The sequence below is a fragment of the Elephas maximus genome, chromosome 13 (genome assembly GCF_024166365.1).
Source record: "Elephas maximus indicus isolate mEleMax1 chromosome 13, mEleMax1 primary haplotype, whole genome shotgun sequence".
NCBI classification, from domain to species: Eukaryota; Metazoa; Chordata; class Mammalia; order Proboscidea; family Elephantidae; genus Elephas; species Elephas maximus.
In genome coordinates, this window is record NC_064831.1 from 56,019,093 (window position 1) to 56,039,476 (window position 20,384).

Genomic DNA, 20,384 nt, shown 5'->3' on the forward strand with positions numbered 1-20,384 from the left:
ATAATGGAAAAAACACCCAAACCACCACTTCTCTCATGGCTGGGTTAGAACTCGCATCCACACAGAGTTGGCTCGGTTACAGCATGCTGCTGCAAGAGCTGGGGCTTGCGCCCAGGGCTTCTGCCCCTGATTCTCACTGTTTGTGCTGTAGGGCAATGGTCCCACCTGGGATGAGGAGCCAGCTACAATGGGGAGCACTGTCTGCCCAGGGTGGAAGTTGGCAGCTTAACTCAATGTCCTTTGCTGGTGAGGCAGGCTAACTGCACATTCTGAGCCTGGTCATTTGCCTGTGCGCTCTCAGATCCATCTCCCCCTTCCTTGCTCGGTTCCGTGTCTCAGAGAGCTGGATATCTCAGGATCCCCTGTCAGCTGGCTCCCAGGCAGGTTTACCAGTGGGAGACCTGGCCCACAGACTAGAGGGCAGGAGCAGGAGAGAGACCAGGTATCCCCTCTCCTGTGTCTCCACCTGGGGCAGTGCCTCCTAGGTTCCAACACAGCCACACAGCCCCTCTGTCCATCTCCCCCTCCTGCTGGGTGGCCCTCACTTCCAGGCTCTGGGAGCCCCTCCTCTTCCCTGTGTCCCTCCAACCCCAGGAGCGCAGCAACTTCTCCCACAGTTGCTAATCTGCATGTGGCTCATCTTCCTCTTGTGCTCCTTCAGCTCTTCTAACGCCCTTGTAACAAATCCCCCTTATTAACTGCTTACTGTTGAAGTTCCTGCATGGGTTCTGTTCTGTGGCTGGAACCTGACTAATACAGGCTCCCTGGCCCTGCAAGTGGGTGGTGGAGCAGGATCAGCCCAGACCCCTCAGCTGGCAGCTCACCTGGGCAGTGTATACATATATGGAGGATGGGATTGGGAAAGAAGACACATTACCTTCCTTGCAGGTACAGGAGCCATCTACTGGGGAGCAGGTGCCATCGTTGCTACAGCTACAGACGGATGAACAATTGGGGCCATAGGTCCCTGCCGCACAGGGCACCGCGCAGACCTCTCCCTGGAAGGGAGAGGGTGCACTTTGAGTCAGAGCTTGTCCCATGGTGACTGGCTGTGGTAAATAGGATAACGATCCCCTAAGATGTTCATGCTCTACACTCCGGAACCTGTGACTATGTTGCTCACATGGCAAGAGGGGCTTGCTGATGTGATTAAGGGCTTTGAGATGGGGAGATCATCTAGGATTATCCAGGGGACAAAATCTAATCACATGAGTGGTGGAAGAAGGTAGGTCAAAGAGATGCACCATGAGAAGGGCTCCATATACTGGTGCTGACTTTGATGATGGAGGATGGGGCCACAGGCCAAGAATGCAGCAGCTTCTAGAAGTTGGGAATGACCCTTATTTTACAGCCAGCAAGAAATGGGACCTCAGTCCTACAACCACAAGGAACTAAATTCTGCTAACAACCTGAATGAGCAGGAAAAAGACTTGCCCCCAGCGCCTCCAGAAGGCACCTTGGTTTTAGTCTGGCAGGAACCATGTCAGACTTCTCACCTGCAGAACCTGAGCTGATACATTTGGGTTGTTTCACAGTGGCCCTCACCAGGTGGACAGGGAAGGAGAGTCAAGCCTTCAGACACAGCTTTAGGTGGGCAAAGCCCCCAGGGAACTTTACTTCCAGTCTGTATTAGATCACAGGAGTACAGAACTTAACTCTTTGCTTCCCGATTTTATTTGATTCTCACCACCAACTCCATGAGACAGATAATATATCCTAGCTCCATTTACCTGAGCCTCAGAGAAGTTTATTGTAAGTAATAATTAAAAAAACAAACAAACAAACAAAAAACCCTGTTGCCATCAAATGGATTCTAACTCATAGCAACCCTGAGGACAGAGTAGAACTGCACCATAGGGTTTCCAAGGAGTGGCTGGTGGATTCGAACTGCCAACCTTTTGGTTAGCAGCCGAGCTCTTAACCCCTGTGCCACCAGGGCCCCAATAACATGTAATAGCTAATGCTTCCTGAGCGCTTTCTCAGCATCAGGCACCATGCACTTAAGCCTCCCAACACTCAGGAGATAGAAACTATTGCCTGAGCACAATTTTCACGTAACAGATAAGGAAAACTGATGCCTAGAGAAGTTAGGTAACTCACCCAAGGTCAGAGAGCTAAAAATGATTCATTTCTACTTGAACCCAGGCTGGTTGCTTTATCATTATGTTACCAGGTACCATAAATCTGCTTCCCCGGAAAGTATTCTCTGAGATGGAGATTACTGAGCTGTTGAGAACAACTCCTATGAGGGTTAGGGGAAGCAGGACAGGGCAGAGGGGGAGGTCGAACTGAGGTGCAGTTATAACAAAGTCCTCAGCACATCTGCCCGACACCTCTGGAGCTGGGATGGCCCTTAGAGTTGTCCCACCTGGGGGCAAGGGAGGAGAGGGCCTTTATATCACGCCCCCCCCATCACTGCATAACTTCTGCCCTGGGAAAAGGGGGCATGGCTTAGGTGAGTCAGCTCTCTCTGACTGAGGCAATTTCTGGGGAGGGACTCAGCCAGGAGCCACTAGCCTTCCTGCACCTGGTAGAACAGGAGCCTCAGTCTTGAAGGGTGGGCCTGGGGGCCCACTACAGTGTTCACTACACCAGGCCTCCATGGGTGTGGCTATTAGCTCCAGTAAGGACTTCTGGCTGGGGGCAAGTCACCAGGGCAGGTGGCACCAGATGGGGGCTTCAGAGGCCTTGAGGGGTGGGAGCATTCAGTTAGTAAGAGAAGAGGCAGGTCAAGGCAACCCAGGTGAGAAGGGTGGTGTGGACAAGGGTGAGGGGAAGTGTGAGAACTGGGAATGTTCTAGGGGCAGCTGAAGGGAGGGATTTGTGTAGGGAGGAGTGAGGGAGATATTTAAAGGGGGATCTGGGAGCCTTGAACGCCAGGTTTCCCTCCCTGCGTCCCTCAGAATGTGCCTTCCTCACTCAGGAACCCACGCTGAGGCTGTTGCTCTGATACACTGGTCGCTGGATGCCAAACTCCCACTGTCTGCCCTCGGGGGGCAGCTGGTCTGCAGTGCCCTGGCAGCTCCTCAGGCCTGACACCTGGGCTCACTGTGGGGATCCCGCCACAGAGGAGAGCGTGGGCCAGGAGACCAGTGACACAGGATCAGTTACCGCACCCCTCAGGCTCAGTCCCAGCACCTGTAAAACCCCAGGCTCAGAGTAGAACAGCTCACCTCTCGACACTAAGGGCTCCAGGCAGCTGGCTTCACCCCCATTTAGGCCACAGAGAGACCTGAGGATGTGGCCCTTGGCAAAGTGAAGGCTTCTTGCCAGCCCTTTTCTCCCGTCAGGGAGGAGGGCCTGGGAGGGTGGGCCCGCCCTTCATCAGAAGGCCCGAGGTTCCTACTCTCCCCTGCCAGTACCCACAGCAAGCCCTGGCCAGCTGGAGCCTGTCAGCTTTCCCATTACCCAGAAAACTCTAATTTCTCCAGGACTATAAATAGCCCATAATAACGCACTTGAGCTCTGAGGGCCTTGGCCCGGATGCAAATCGCGGGGACAGTTGATGCTTTTCTCTGCATGGGCTTGCTTTAAGAGAAAGGGCAACGTAGCTCTCCAGGCATCCTTATTAGTGTCCCCAACCCTGTTCCCCAGGGAGGCCTCAAGGGGTCTGTAAGCCCAGCCGTGGGTCTGCTGACAGGACTCAGAGATAGCTCCCCACCCTGTCCCTGCTCCAGGGGGCAAGAGGCAGAGCGCTAGCCTGAAAGGTCAGCTCCCTGGAAAGCAGTGCCAGCCCACCGTTTTCTCCCAGTGAAGCCCATGCAGGGATGTGGACTATTGGCTTGGGCTTCCCCGTGGCTCTGGGAGGCCGCCGAGCTAACAGAATTTTCTGCTTCCCAGAGAAGGAAATAGGGTCGCTATGAGATGGAATCCACTTGATGGCAATGGGTATGGTTCAGGTACCAAAGAAGGAAACAGAGACTCAGAGTTGGCAGTGACTTATCCAGGGCTCCTTGGTGTGTCAGGAGCCCTGGTGGTTCAGTGGTTAAAGTGCTCAGCTGCTAACCAAAAGATTGATGGTTTGAACCCACCAGCTGCTCCACAGGAGAAAGATGTGGCAGTCTGCTTTTGCAAAGATTTACAATCTTGGAAGCCCTATGGGGTAATTCTACCTGTCCTATAGGGTCACTATGAGTTGGTATCGACTTGATGACAGTGGGTTTGGTTTGGTTTGGGCTGGTATGTTAATTGGCAATGAAGGGGATGGGGGAAGAACCAGCTCTCCCTTTGAGAAAGGTGGCAGAGCCATGTGCTAGGGGACAGACTGTGGTGCCATACTGCTTCTACCACTTGCTGTCTGCATGATCTTGGGGCCTCTGTGCCTCAGTTCCTGCATCTGTAAAATGGGAATAGTAGCATACCTATTATTGTTACTAGCATACCATATCTCAAAGGAATGTTAAAAGGATTACATGATTTATTATATGTGGAACACTTAGAACAGTGCCTGGCAACTAGAAAGCATGATCAAAGTGATTATTACTACAGAGAAAGAGCATCTCTTATGAAGAGAATATGCAAAACCCTCCGAAGTTTAAGCAGAAAGAAGTTCCTGAGGAGGGATCCATCTCTCACTCAACAAACACCAGGCCCTGTGGAGAAAGGAAGGGGTGTGATGGTGCAGGGGTTAAACTGAAAGGTCATTGCTTTGAACCCACCAGCCACTCCGCTGGAGAAAGATGGAACAATCCGCTTCTGTAGATTTACAGCCTTGGAAACCCCATGAGTTCTACTCTCTCCTGTAGGGTCGCTATGAGTTGGAATCGGCTTGAGGCAATGGATTTTGTTTTTGTTTTTATGCAGGAGAGGAGGGTGCCTATGGGATGGGATGGGGTGGGGAACCCCATGCCCCTGGGTTGGCCTGGTCTTTGGTCAGGGGCTTTTCCGCCCTCACTCCTGTCACTTCCTCTGGACCGGCTCCTGCTTCCCCTTCTCATAGGTGGAACAGGCTGGAAATTTTACAACCACACAGCAATGTCATGGTGGAGGTGAGAGGGGAGCTGGGGAGAAATGATCACTTACTGAGGGGCTATCATATGCTGGGCACCGTTCTAGACACTTGCCATATGTTAGCTCCTCATGGCCAAACATCTTACTGGGCAGGTGGACACATTTCTAAAGCATACAACTCTGACCCAAAGGAATTTAAGCTTGCCACAGCTAAGCCGAGCTCGCTCCTCCTCCTGACCCCCAGGCCAGTCTCACAGCCTACCTGCTTCAATCTCCTCAATCAGCAGGAAGGCCCTTTTACTACTAACAGTCAGACCTTCTGTTCAAATTCCCTAACTCTGGCTTCTGATCTGAGGGTCAGGCTGGTTCCTAGTTGATGACTGACATTCACAGCAAACCAGTAATCAGTCTCACTGTCCCAGGTTAGCTTGTCAGCTCCACCCACCCCCAAAGGTGTCAGGGATTAAATTGTGCCCCTTCCCCAAAATATATGTTGAAGTCCTAACCCCTCTCCTGTGTGGGTGACCCCGTTTGGAAATAGGGTTTTTCTTCTGTGTCAGTGAGGTCATACTGGAGTAGGGTAGGTCAATAAATCTAACCCCTTCTGAGTGGTGTCTTATAAAAAGGGGAAACACACAGATGGCCATACACACAGGAGAAAGACAGATAAACTGCGTGACGGTCCGCTTGGGGTTATTGAGAAGGAAGGACCCTTTTCTAGAGCTGACGCCCTGATTTGGACTTCTGGCCTCCAAAAGTGTGTGACAACAAATTCCTGTTTTTTAAAGTCACCAGCTTGTGGCTCTGTGTTACGGCAGCACCAGGACACTCAGGGTCTGGCAATCCCCAGGGTGCCCTGCGTGCCAACCCCCCAGCACACGGGCCGTTCTCTCACCCACAGACCTCGATTTGTGGCACCACTAACAGACCTCAGTCGTGATGGTCTGTGTGGCGTCTCAGTCTATGTGGTCAGTATTTTGTCTACGCATACTTACGTCGTCAGTGTATACCCGTGTGTCTGTCACCGGATGTATCTGTTTATCCATCTGTGTAGATTTGGGCATGAATGTGTGGCTCCATCTTTGTCTTTTCCACCTGGATGATATCTCTGCTATCCTCTTCCCAGCTCCCTAGCCCCCCAACCCTGTCCTGGGGGGAATGAAGTGCACACCCAGCGCCACCAGCCCAGCACGCTGGGTGCCATGCCTTCCTCCACCCCTAGGCAAGAGCTCTGGGAGACAGGGATCTGATTTTGTTCACGTCTTGATTCTCGGGGCTCAGGACCTGGCTGCTACTTGAGGGGCCTGCGATAAGCGGTGTTTAACGGAAATGAGCTGTTTATGTGCACATGCTGGCTCCCACTGTGGACAGAACCAGAAGGACGGGCCATTCTCCATATGCTCTATGGCTCACACCAGGCAATTCAACAAATGGCTTGCAAAGTGGGGACAACTCCGAGCCAGCCCTGGGGAGGTTCCAGAGGTGCAGGGAAGCCTGGGACACGGTCTCTGTCTTTGAGCAACTCACAGTCAGTGTACATGAAGGCCACTCACACCTACAATTCTGTGTCCACTTAGGTATTACCTGCCCACCCCATCCCCCAATTAGACTAGAAGCTTCCTGAGAATAGGGACCTTTTCTGTCTGTCCCTTTTTCCCAAGAGCCCCCGTGGGGCTACAGTGAGGTATCATGGGGCCCACCCTTAGACCAGACTATATTCTGCTTCCTGGGTGTGGTGGGAGCCAGAGAACGCTGGCCCACCAATATTTATATAGCACCTATACTCTGTGCTAGAGCCCTGGTGGCACAGTGGTTAAGAGCTCTGACTGCTAACCAAAAGGCTGGCAGTTTGAATCTACCAGTCACTCCTTGGAAACCCTGTGGGGGCAGTTCTACTCTGTTCTATAGCGTCTCTATGAGTCTGAATCAACTCCACAGCACTGGGTTTGGTTTTATACTCTGTGCTGGAATTCATGGGTGACACAGTTAACATGCTTGACTGCTAACCAAAAGGATGGAGGTTTGAGTCCACCCAGAAGCACCTTGGAAGAAAGACCTATTACCAAACGACCAGGCATTGGAAACCCTAGGGAGCATAGTTCCACTCTGACACACAAAGGGTCATCGGGAGTCAGAGTCTGCTCAATGGCAACTGGTAACTGGTTATACTTTACGCCAGGCACCGAGCTAGGGATACTGGGAGACCCAGACAGAAAAGGTCCTATTCTCAGGAAGCTTGTAGTCTAGAGTAGAACTGCCCCAGAGGGTTTCCAAGGAGCAGCTGGTGGATTCGAACTGCCAACCTTTTGGTTAGCAGCCGGGCTCTTAACCACTGTGCCATCAGGGCTCTAGTCCCATATTGAACAGGTGCAATTTGGCCAGTGACCACCTGCCACGTGACTCTGGTGCAGCATCTCAACAACCAACCACAACCTGGACATTTCTATGATGTCACCTACAGCCAATCGGAGCTTCTGATCAGCACCTGCTAACCTGGGATACCACGTGGAGTTAATTTAATTCTAATTAAAAGCAAAAGAAAAACCTTAGTGTTTTAATTAGTTTTGTCACAGATAATGCAGGATTTCTCATAGGTTTTGTGAAATGTTCAAACCGCTCTTGGGAACCTTCTGCAGCCTCTGAAAGTAGCTAGGACCCCCTGGCTGGGTCACTTCTGAGGGCCCTTCAGTTCTGACTCTCGGAGCATCTTCTTGCCTGAAGCAGGGATCTTAACCCAAAGGAGTGAGGAGGGGTGGGAATGCAAGCCTTGACGTGAGAAGCCCTCCCAGACCTCTAAGAATCACACCAGCTGGGTGGTCATATACTTCTGCTAACACACGGCCTGGCCACGTGCCCATTCCTAATGGGGAGACAGCATATAGTGCCAGAGCTAGAAGGGAAGTTGGGAATCACCCGGTCCAGCTGTCTTGTTTTACAGGTGAGCAAACTGTCCTTAAAACAACCCTGCAGGGAAGGAATTACTATCACCATCCTAGAGAGAGGGCAAACGAAGCTGGAGGGGTTAATATGCCCCAAGTCACATGGTGAAAAAGGGACCAACTTTCTCCAAAGCCCATATTCCAGAAAAGAAATATGACTTACCCAAGACCCAAACAGCTAATTCAAGGCAGAGATGGATTTGGATCTCACATCTCCGGCTCCCATTTCAACTGTAGGATGCCAGCAGCCGAGATGTGGTGAAACTCTGGGTTGACCTATGCTGCGCTCTCACCAAGTAAGCATGGAGCAGGACATGCACAGGACATGGCCTCTGACCTTGAGGAAAGACCTGCTTCAGCAGGCAGCTCCTTCCTCAGCACCTGGAAGTTGGTGCCTGGGTGTTTTTATATCCTGATCTATCCCCATCTCGGAGTCCCTGGATGGAACAAACAATTAACGTGCTTGGCTGCTAACTGAAAGATTAGAGGTTGAAGTCCACCCAGAGCTACCTCGAAAGGCTCGATGATCTACTGGAAGAATCAGCCATTGAAAACCCTGTGGAGCACAGTTCTACTCTGACACACATGGGGTTGCCATGAGTCAGAATCAACCTGATGGGAACAGGTATCCCCCACCTCATTTCCCCAACCTACAGCTCCAACCCCAGGGAAGGGAGTCTCCCTCTACCTCCATAGGGGCAGCTTCTGCTTCTGCTGGAGAAGCCTGCCAGTCCTGCTTAGCATCTTTATTCTGTGAATGGAGAATGGATGCGAACTCTTCATCCCATCCAAAGGCCCGTTAATTATGGATGCAGCATTGGCTATTAACATCTTGAACTTGATTTGAAAGAGCTATTGGCGGACTGGAACCCCGGAGCTGGTCCCACTAGAAAAAGAGATGGAAATCTCTGCTCCGCCTTCCACCTGCCTCCCTTTCACTGTGGCTCACAGGCTGAACCCCAGTGGGTGATGAGTTATATATATGTTCTATTAAATTTGTTTCAAATGTTGTTTATTGAATTTTCTCCCTTGCAATATGCCGCTTTGTAGTTCGACCCCGTCTGGGTAAATTAATCAACAGCTGGGCTTCTCATGCTGATCATCTGTTTTCTTGGAGATGGGCAGAAGGTGAATGAGCATTTTTTGGAGTGGAAGCAGGAGGAGGCAGGAAGGGGGTCGGCCCTGCCTTACACAGTTTTTCAAGTTCATCTCCGGGTTGCCTTAAATGTGCCGTGGCTAGGAGGAAGTGTGAACGGAGTGGAGTTGGGTTCTCCAGAGTCCGTGGGTGGCACAAACGGTTAAGTGCTTGACTGCTAGCTGAAAGGTTAGTGGACAGTTTCAAACCCACTCAGAGGAACCTCAGAAGAAAGGCCTGGAGATCTACTTCCAAAAGATCACGGCCATTGACAACCCTACGGAGCAGTTCTACTCTGCACACGTGGGGTCACCATGAGTTAGAATCAACTGGACAGCAACTAACAACAACAGATCTAGGCCTGGGTGGCGTGTGCCTGCCAGCCTGTGGCTGCTCAGTGGAGGATGCTGGGATGGGCAACAAAAGGAAGTGGCCCAGGCTCACAGGTCTTTGTTGGAGGGCTGGGTGGGATGGCTTAGGCAAGAAAGGGCCCTGGACCTGGAGCTAGAAAACAAGAGTTTAAGTGAGGCAAAGGCACAGGCCCAAGGTGGCTTGGCCTCGTTCGTTCATCCATTCATTCCACAAATGTTTGCTGAGCATCTGTTATAGGCCAGGCACCTGACAGGCCCTGGGCCTCGTTAGCCACTAAGTGAGACCAGGTGTGTCCAAAGGGCCCTTTCAGCTCCCTTTAACTCTCCCTCACACTTCTGCTTCCAGAGCAGGCTTTGCTGCTCAGGCTTCTTTGTGGCACTTAACACCACTGCAATGAAATACTCATTTTAAAAATGCACTTTTTGTTCACTAGACTGTAAGCTCCACAAGGGGACACTGGTTCTGTTTTATTCCCCCTTGTGGCCCAGCCCTTTGCACATTGCCTTGTCCACAGTAGGTACTCAGTACACACGTGCTGAATTGGTTCAGCCGTTTAGGAAACGTTTGTTGAGCACTTACGTGTCAGCACTGTGCTAGTTCCGGGGCACCCAGGGAGTAGTACAGAGCTTGTCCTGGCCCTCAGGGGGCTTGCCCTCTAGTGGCTGGAGGGGACAGGCACGAGATAAGTCTGGAGTATGGAGTGCGCAGGTAGTCCCTCCCACTTCCAGATGTGTGGCCAGCAGCCCCCAGTGGCCTTCCTTATCCTTTGGGTGACCCTGTTCCCCTTTCTCCCCTGATATTCCTGGGGTTTGCAGTTTTAGGGCCACCAATTGAGGCCACTTTTGGTGCCCATTAGGTGCCCAAAGTCACTGCAAAGCCAACAGCCTGCATGTGCAGTGTGATTGACTGTTTACAAAGCTCTCTGCCAGGCAGAGTGCCGGGCTGGTGCTTTCCCCCTGCCCACCCCTCTCAGTCACCTCCCATTCCCAGCTCTGAGGCTCCGGCAACGGGACTGCCAGGTGGGGAGCTTTGTTTGTGATTTTCTGTGGGGAAAAGAATTGCAGTCCACAAGGCAAAGAGAACAGCCTGGACCGAATGCCAGCCACAGCAGCCTCTCCAATGCAGAGCAAATCTCACTGGACCTAATTAGTGCGTCACTGATAAAGCAGAAACTGACAGCAAATGCGTGTTGGGGAAAAGAAAATGCATAAGGCATGAAGACCAGAGGGCCAGGTGGGATGAGATAGGGAGGGAGGGAGGCCACTTGCTCACATCCATCTCCATCCCTGTCTCCCTGGGCTGAGTGGGGAATGCCCAAGGCTTTGTGGGACCCAGTCATTTTGTTCAGCTCCCTTGATGATGAGGTGGTGGCGAGGTTTGAAGGTTAGGTCTGGAAGCTCCTGGAACCTTTGCTCTCATCTATGACTGTCCAAAATGAACAGGGTGCCAATGACCTGTGACCACTCTGTACAGTCATGCAGGCTACGCACTGCACAGTTCCAGACACCCACTGAGAATCATGATAGATCTGTGCATCTATCATATCAGTTTTCTGGCAGATGCCGGCGGAATGTTTTGAGAAAGGGGCGCCTTTGTGCAAATTTCTCTAATTCAAGAGGCTTCTCTGGAGGAGCACAGATGCCCTCCAACAGCTCCCAAACAGATGCTGAAAAAACTTGGCGAGATCTGGAAGGCTGCTGTAATGGTCAACCTTGCAGCTGGTTTGGAGGAAGAACATCTGGGGTTAATCAGGCTGAGCCACTTACTGGCTCTGCTATCTGAGTCCTCCTAGGGACTGGCTGCCGTCCTGGTAAAACCAGAGTTTCTTCTCTCATCTGCAGCAATGCGCTTGTCCTGCCTGTAGCCCTTTCCCCTTCTCTAACCGTTCCCTTTCCCAAGACTCTCCCCTGAATCTGGAGAAAGCATTAGTGGCTATTAAGTGCTTATTGAGTAAACTCTTGGGCAGTATTTGTGTTTTATCAGGAGTCTCTCAAAGTCTAAAATCTCTGGAGACGTTTGTGCAGGGTTTATGCATAGTGGGCAGCCCATGGGGTGGGGGCGGGGGGAGCAGGATGTTGGTCCTCACCACTGAACACACCCCTTCACTCCTCCAGACAGGGCTGACCTATTGGCTTAGGATGGACTGGCCCATCACCACTGCTGGGGATGGGAGGAAGGACGCTCAGGTTTATAATAACACCCCTCTCCTCCTCCCACTGCCAGTCCTGTACCAGGCACTTTTTTGTCCCTTATCTCCTTTTGTCCTTAAAACAACCCTGCAGGGAAGGAATTACTATCACCATTCTAGAGAGAGGCCAAACAAAGCTGGAGGGCTTAATGTGCCCCAAGTTACACAGTGAAAAAGGGGCCAACCTTCTCCAAAGCCCACGTTCCCTCACCTATAACAGGCTGCCTTGATTGCAGACAGGCCGGGAGTGACAGGATCCCTAATGTTCTGAGCACCTACTATGTGCCAGGCCCTGCCCTTGGTGCTTGTGTGAAGAGCAGCTGGGATCAGCCTGAGTTCTGTGTGTCCCAGTGTCTCAGTGTAGACGATAGGTTGCCATCCCATCCCACGTGTGGCTCATGTAGTGTGTGAGTTTAGTGTGTGTGAGTGTGTATGCTTGTACCCTGGCTGCTGGGCTCTGTATCTGTTGTGTGACAGCTGTGGGTAAGTTTTGCATCTGTGTGTTGGATTTCTGAGCGGATCCTGGTTGTAAGCCCCCAGGGTGTTTGGTCACAGTGGCTTTGAATGTGGTATGCGTGGGTTGGACATGTTGGCCTCATGTTGTGGGGTTGAGTATCTAGGGTGAGATGCATGGGTACTGTAGCCTCAGAGCCCAGCTCCCCTGGGATGGAGGCTGTGTAGTGCAGACCAGGGCAGTGGCCTGCAGAGCTGGAGTTTAACTATGTCAACAGTGACAATGTCTAGGGTGGGAACTAGAGTATGGGGGCAGAGGGTCCTGCAGAGGCTGATGAGGAGTTTTTATTAGGGTTCATGCCAAATATGGCACATTCATGATTTAGGGGATTGTTATGGATTGAATTGTGTCCCCCAAAAGGTACGTTGAAATCCTAACCCCTGTACCTGTGAGTGTGACCTTGTTTGGAAATAGGTTCTTCTAAGATGCGATCAAGGAGTCCTGGTGGTGCAATGGTTAAGCGCTCAGCTGCTAACAGAAAGGTCGATGGATTGAACCCACCAGCCCACTCCACAGGATAAAAGGCCTGAAGATCTGCTCCCACAAAACCCTATGGGGCAGTTCTACTGGGTCATATAGAGTAGAACTGAGTCAGGATCAACTTGACTTGAATCATCAGCAATGAGATGTGATCAGTTAACACGAAGTCCTACCAGAGTAGGATGGTCCTGATCCAATCTGAGTGGTGTCCTTATAAAGGAGGAGAAGAGACACAGAGCGCAGACCAAGAAGAAGCGTGGCCCTGTGGAGATGCATTCACAAGCCAAGGAATGCCTGGGGCTTCTAGAAGCTAGGGCCGACAAGAAAGAGTCTTCCCCTAGAGCCTTTGGGGAGAGCATGGTCCTGCCAACAGCCTGAACTTGGACTCCTACCCTCCAGAATGTGAGACAATACACTGCTGTCTTTGTAGGCCACCCACTTGTGGAAACCAATACAGGGGTTCTTCTGAAGGAACTGTATGCTTATTCGATGCCTATTCACTCAACACACAGCCGGAGACTGTGCCAGGTGTGTGGGTCGGCTGGGGTGGGGAAGGAGGCGAGGTAGGAAAAGGTAGAGTTACAGGGATTTGTCAGAGAGACCTGCCCCCAGGAGAGGCAGAGGGGACAGATGTACCTCCCACGTGCCAGCAGAGTGGGAATGGTGGAGACCTATGGAGAGGTTATCTTCCATGTCCCAGTGGGAAGAAAGCAAGAAGGAGGTGGCTGCTGAGGTGAGTCCGGAAGGGTGTGCAGGCAGGGTTTGGCCAGGGGGCTGGTGGGCAAGGGCGTTCCAGGGGAAGGGAGGGATTGAACAAAAGTATGAAGGCGGAGTGGCATGTGGGTGGGTCTCTGGGATAAGGCAATCTGTTTGGATTTGCAGGAGCATGGATTTGGGGGGCAGAATGGGTCAGGATGAGGCGGTGGCTCAGTGGTAGACTTCTCGGGAGACCAGGGTTCCATTCCCGGCCAGTGTACCTCATGCACAGCCACCCATCGGTCAGTGGAGGCTTGTGTGTTGCCGTGATGCTGAACAGGTTTCAGCAGAGCATCCAGACTAAGAGGGACTAGGAAGAAAGGCCTGGTGATCTACTTCCGAAAATCAGACAATAGAAACTCTATGGATCACAATGGTACGAGCCGCTTCTGATCATGGGGGTGGTGCAGGACTGGGCAGCGTTCCGTTCTGTTGTGTGTGGGGCCACCATGAGTTGGGAGCTGACTAGACAGCAGTTAACAACAACACAATGGGACAGGGGCCTGGAGGTCAGGCTGGGTCCAGCCAAGAAAGCCTTGGACACCAGGTCTCCAACTTTGTCCCCAAGACAAAGGCAGGTCCCAGAGACAAGGTCAGGTCCCAGAGAGCAGGCAAGGGACTCAGTGTTGTATAAACTTCCTCTCCTAAAGGTAGAAGTCTGGGACACTCTTCTCTGGCTGGGAGAGGCTGAGAGTCCGGATGTGGGCAAATCCAATCGCTTAACGATTGCAGAATCATTAAAAAAAAATTACAGACTGAATGCAAAGAAAGCTCAAAAGTCAAAACCTGAGGAGCTTTTACTGGGGAAAAAGAGGAATGGGGGTGGGAAAGCCTGCCAGCACCATTCACAAGGTCCTTCCTGCCCATTCCCTGACTCCTGTAAATTATCTAAGTCTTTTTTATAAAGCTGGTCTCCTTGAGATTTTTCTGGCTTCCAGAGGTTTCTCAGCCAGGTTCCCATAGTGTGCTTCACCACATGGAATGTGGCCCTGGAATGTGCTCCCATTGGGCCCTGAAACCTTAGGGGGCAGGTTTGGTGGGAGCTTAGGTGAGAAGGAGGGATGATGAGCCGGTCACAGAGCCCGCCGTGGGCAGCAGGTCCTGGGAAGGGAGGAGCAGAGCCTTTGAGGGAGATGGGGCTGGAGGGGCACGTGCTGGCAGTGGGGCCCTGGGGAACAGCTCAGCCCTGGGCTGGGAGACCAGCGGAGACTGGGGAGGGCTGAGAAGCTCCAGAGTTACGCAGCCTTCCGAGCCTGCTTCCTTACTTGTAAAAGAGGAGCCGTGACATCTAAGCTCAGAGGGCGGTGGGTGAGAAATCCGTGAGATGAAGGATGTGAGAGCACTTTCCAGAGGAAGAACTGGGATGCAGACGGGCGTCCTGTGATGTCTGGCTGCTCCATCTACGCAACCACCTGGGCTGGGAAACTGACACCTCCCTGAACTACCTGATGGATGCCCAGCTCTCCCATAACTTGGCAGCCACTCCCCATTTCAGCTCTCTTGGCTGGAGCAGGGTGTCCCTGTGGCCACAGTTATGCTTTCATCCTGTGGGTGGGGCGGTCTGTCCACAGAAGAGGCTGTCCACAGGGAAGTGGTGGAGGGCAGTGCCAGCCTGTGGACTCTGGAGCCTGGCTACCAGGTTCAAGTCCTGGCTTACATGACCCTGGGCAAAGCATTTAAGCTCTCTATGTCTCAGTTTCCCCATCAGCAATATGGGGGTCTAAGAGTACCTTCCTCCAAGCCTGGTGGTGAAGATAAATAAGTTCATAAATGTAAAGTGATTGGAACAGTGCCAGAGTAAGTGCTGGATACGCTTCAGGCATTTTAGTTATGACACGTGACCCAGTAAGGGCCTTGATCCATGCAGGATATGTAAGAGGCTAAGATTTACCCACTCTGTGCCAAGACCAGAGGAGCCCTGGTAGCGCAGTGGTTAAGCGCTTGGCTGCCAACTGAAAGGTTGGCGGTTCCAGCCCACCAGCCACCGCGGGGGAGAAAGATGTGGCAGTCTGCTTCCGTAAAGGTTTACAGCCTTGGAAACCCTATAGGGTGGTTCTACTCTGTCCTGTAATTAGGTCGCTGTGAGTCAGAATCGACTCAACAGCAGTGGGTTTGGTTTGGTTTTTTGGTGCCAAGCACTTTTGTGACATCTGCCTCGTTCCACCATTACAACAATCCTGCAAGTTACTTCTGTGGAGAGATGAGGAAGGTGACGCTCAGGGGTGAGCCTGCCCCAAGTCACTTCGGATTTCTCTGACTTCAAGTCTGCACTCCCAACTCTGCCAAGCAGCGTCTGCTGAAGACAGAATGGAACCAATATTTCCTGAGTGCCTACCGCATGCCGGGCTCTCTACTAGATGCTTTGTGCCTGTGACATCACCATCTCTCTATACAAAGGATGGCCATCAAGTACAGCATCTTTGGCATGTCCCTGTTCAAGTCTGCAATATGGCTCCCCCTGCTGGCTGAATTAAGCCCAGGCTCCCACCCTGGCATTCAGGGCCCAGACAGCTCTGCTCCTGCTATTTTCCTTCTCATTCCCTACATCCCCGCTCCTCTGGACCATCTGTGCCCGATGATCCGGGAGCCCCGGCCCGGCTTCCCTATGCCTGTCTCAGGGAATCCCCTTGCCCTCCTCAGAACTCCCAGGAGATGAGAGGAAAAAAAATGTTAAGTGCTTGACTGCTAACTGACAGGGTTGGAGCCTGGGTTGGAGGCCCTTTTGAGTAGGGACTTTTTGGTGGTTGCTTTTTATTTATTTTTTTTTTTACATTTACCCCCTTGTTCATTTTCTTATTAGCCCACCATGAAGTCATTTATTCATGGCCTTTTTCGGCAACATCTTTCATTTTCCAGACATAATCACATCTCCTGGCAGGAATTCCCTCCCCTCTTGGGGTCAATGGTTACTCCTGCAGATGGGATTATTGATGCTAGAGGCTAAGAGGGGGAAGATGGTTGAGAAAGGGACAGGCTGGGGGGTGTCTTGGGGCTTGAGGGTAGGGGTAGTAGGAACAGGAGATGGTTCTTCTTTCCTTCCTTCTGGACCTGCAGCCTCAGTGCAGGGATTCGCGTCTGCAGGCCCTGAGTCCTTTGCTCCCTCCACGCCTGTGTGTGCACACCCTTGCACTTCCCGTTGGATCCTTCCCTTGCAACTTGTTTCATCTGAGCTTTACATCAGCCCCAGGAGGCAGGGCAGGGTTTGCAGCCCCCTTTGCAGCGGATGAAGTTAAGCCACACGGTGGTGAAGCAACTGGGGCAAAGTCAATCAGCTAGTAGGCGGCAGAGCCAGGGTTGGAGCCCTGGTCTGACTCCTGGCTGGCCTTCTCCTTGGTGCTGACATCACTCCTTGCCTGGCTGCCCTGGGGGGAGCCTGGCCCTGGAGCCATAAACTCTGGGTTCTAGAGCCAGTTCGATGCTCTCACAAGCCATGTCATCTTGGGCGAGACTCTTAACCACCCTGAACTTAAGTTTCCTCTTCTATGAAGTACAGCTAACAAGATCTGCCTTGCTTTCCTCACTGGACTGAGGACTAACAAGTTCAGTGTGTGAGAGGGCTGGGTAAACTATGAAGTGCTGCCCAAACATAAGGGAGAGAAGCAGAAGGCCCCAGGCTACCTCCCCACAAAGACAAGAGCGGGAGGCCACTTAGGCTCCGATGAGAAATGAGTTTGATGGGGTTGTCCCTTCTCTCAGAAAAAGACTTGAGAGAGTCTCAGTTGCTGTGGTTGCTGCGTGCCCTCGAGTGGATTCTGACTCACAACGACCCCACAGGACAGAGTAGAACTATCCCACAGGGTTTCCTAGGCTGTAATCTTCATGGGAGCAGATTGCTAGGTCTTTTCTTCCATGGAGCTGTTGGTAGGTTTGAACTGCCAACCTGTCAGTTAAGAGCCAAGCACTTGATGATCGTGTTACTTGGGCTCCTTTAGAGAGTCTCAAAGCTGGTTATTTAGCCGCGTATCCACAGCCCTGCCCTCTCCCTGTGATTTTGGTTTGTGCCTAAAAGTTCAGGTCTGGGTCCAAATAGCCATGGACTCAGTTCCTGGTGCCGCTTCCCAACTAGGCATCTTGGGAAGATTACTTCACTTCTCAGAGCCTGTTTCCTCCTCCGCAAAGTGGGGATCCTGACATTTCTTGCCTACAGGATTATTGTAAGGGTTACATAAAATCATGGATGTAAAGCAGGGCCTGGCCCAGGGCCTGGGCAGTAACTTAGTGCTAAATGTGAGTGAGCCCTCATCATTCCTACCCAGCTGTTCACCTCCTCCTCACCTTTCAGGGACACTCCTCTGACTCATGGTCCCTGCCCCCCTTCATCTGGACAAAAAGGAAACAGTGTGTTAAAGCATGGATGCCCAGACGGAGTCCAGTATTTTCTTCTGCTACAGGGGAAGAGAGAGCTGCAGGTCCCAAGCCCAAGAAAAGCCCCAGCTCCAGACCCTAGTGGTGAAGGAACTGACAAGGACGGCGAGGCGGGTGCGGGGGAGGGCAGTGAGAAGGGAACGTTCATTACCTAGGGCAGAAGAGTCAGCAGTTTTCCCCTAGAAAAGCCGCAAACTACTGGGTCCCAGAGAGGGAGGCTGGACTTGGCATTGCTAACATAAAACCACTGCCCCCTCCTTTCCTCTGTGGAATAATTGCCAGGTGATTTAGCCCCTGGTGATCTCCTCCCCCACTTCCACCCTGCCCTGTTGTCTGCTCTGGGAAAGCAAACTCATGAGACAAAGATGCGAGGGTGGAAAGAGCACCGGAGTGGGAATTAGGTCACCTCTGTGTCCATCCCAGCTCTTTACCAGGGACTGGCTGTGTGGCCTGAGATAAGTCCCTTCCCTCTCCGGACCTCAGTTTTCTCATTTGTAAAATAAGAGGCTGCCCTAGGGAAGCACTGAGCATTCTCCCAACTCTACCATTATGAAGAGTAGTGCCCATCTTACGGTGTTACACACTGCATCTCATTAAGTGCTCACACCAACCCTGAAGGGCAGACATTACTGACCCATTTTGCAGATGGGGAGCTAAGGCTCAAAGAGGCTGAGTATGTTGCCCAAGGTCACACAGTTACTAAGTGAGAGACTTGGGATTCCAATCCAGGCTCATCTGACCCCGAAGTCCATTATGCCATCTTTGGTAAAGACTCAGAGAAAAGGAGAGAAGCCCTCAATGAGACACAATGGCCACAACAATGGACCCAAACATATCAGCGATCATGAAGATGGCACAGGACCAGGCAAATATGAGATTGCTGTGAGTTGGAGCTGACTGGATGGCAACTAACAATGACAACAACGTATGTTACCTTACAGAACTACACAATACGCCTCAACACATATTTATTGAGCATTTTCTACATGCCAGGCTTTATTTTAAACATGGTACACATTTTGTCTAATTCAATCTTAAGAATAACACTACAGCATCGTACTGTCATTTATCCCATTTTATAGATGACAAAACTAAGGCTTGAGAAATTTAACTCTCCCGAGACCACACAACAGGTGATGGCAGAGCTGGGATTTGAGTCCAGTTCTGTCTGACTCCAGAGCTCGGCTTTGATACTGTAGTGTGCGTATTTGTATTTTAGGGTCATTTATGCTATTTTGCACTATTTGTGCATCTGTTCACATGGGCTTGGCAGCTAGAGTGAAAATTCCTCATCCCCAGGGCAGGTTCCAGTAGATTCTTTTACTACAATAATTAGGAAGAACCCTGGTGGTGCAGTGGTTAAGAGCTTGGCTGCTAACCAAAATGTTGGCAGTTTGAATCCATCAGCTGCTCCTTGGAAACCCTATGGGGCAGTTCTACCCTGTCCTATAGGGTCACTGTGAATCCAGTGGCAATGTGTTTGGCTTTTTGTTGTTGTTGTTGTTAATCGATGGTGGGGGGCGAGAGTGAGAAGCTCGTTTTCTGCCCTTAGGGCTCATAGTCTCTAGACCTGAAGAATAAAACAATTAGAATGGGAAATGCACACACATTATACCTGTCACCTGCCTATAATTTTCAGTCCACATTCTCTTCTGGCCACACAGCTGCCCTCACTCTCCGGTTCCAGCATAAGGGCCACACAAGAGGCAGATGCACACTCTGTCCAGCGAGCAGGGGCCAGGGGAGGGCGACATCTTTAAAGGACACTGGAAGCCTTGGGGGAATATTCAATCACTGCTCCACTGATCTGGATTTTCCTAACCTGCTCCCCTCCCACTCCCCTGGCCACAGCAGTTAAGGCTCGTGTATGACCTACCAACAGCAGCGAGAAAGGGGAGAAAAATGCGGAAGCGAGTTTGTTCATTTGGGTGATGGAGTGCCCACTCCCCTCGCCAGCATGCAGGGTTCAATAACAGCAGACAGGGCTTCAAAAAATTGCAGCATAAATAGATGAGCCCTTTAAAGTAATAGAAATTCTGTCATCCTGGGGAGAAATATAGGCTCCGAACCACACGGGAGGGGACACTGGGCCCCTCTCCTCCTCCTCCCCCACTCCCTGTCCCCATTACAGTTGGAGCTGAAAGGAAGCATCTGGACTGAAGAATGGCCAGAGGGCCCTTATCTCCCAGCTACAAGGCTCCATGCGGGGAGGAGGTGGTGGAAAGGGTCTGGGAAATCATGTCCTTGCATCCGGGCAGTGACCTCACAGGTGAGATCACTGCGGGTGGGAAGGTAGCAGCAATTAGCCCCAGACAGTGGAGGAGGCTTCATCAGGCCGCCTTTAGGTAAAGGCCTTAATTAAGGAATGAAAGCTGGTCAGCGGAGGAGCATGGTAGGGGCGAGAAAGTGGCTTTCCCCCCGAATGATGAGCAAGTTTATTCTTGGTTCTGAGGCTGCCCTTGGGAGACCAGGGGTCCCTGGCCACCCTACTGTTCCCAGCCAGCAGGAAGCTTCAACTAACTCTGCCCCCTCCCTCTCTCCCCTATTTCCAACCGCACCCCCAAACAGGACACTTAGGCCAGGACCAGTCAGTCCCTTCAGGAAGAGGACCCCTACAGGTAAATAACAATGATGACAATAGTAGCACTAACATCAACAATAATGTTGAAAGATTACTCGTATGCC

At 51.7% G+C, this 20,384-nt stretch overlaps 1 protein-coding gene across 7 annotated transcripts in view; it reads right to left on the reverse strand.

Moving 5' to 3' along the window:
- Positions 1–20,384, reverse strand: part of MEGF11 (multiple EGF like domains 11) — a 404,509-nt gene that overhangs the window by 33,753 nt on the left and 350,372 nt on the right. For all 7 annotated transcript variants that reach the window (XM_049905536.1, XM_049905533.1, XM_049905530.1 and 4 more), the window contains exon 11: positions 878–998. In XM_049905536.1, the coding sequence (XP_049761493.1) occupies positions 878–998 (121 nt within the window). The remainder of the gene's footprint in view (positions 1–877; positions 999–20,384) is intronic.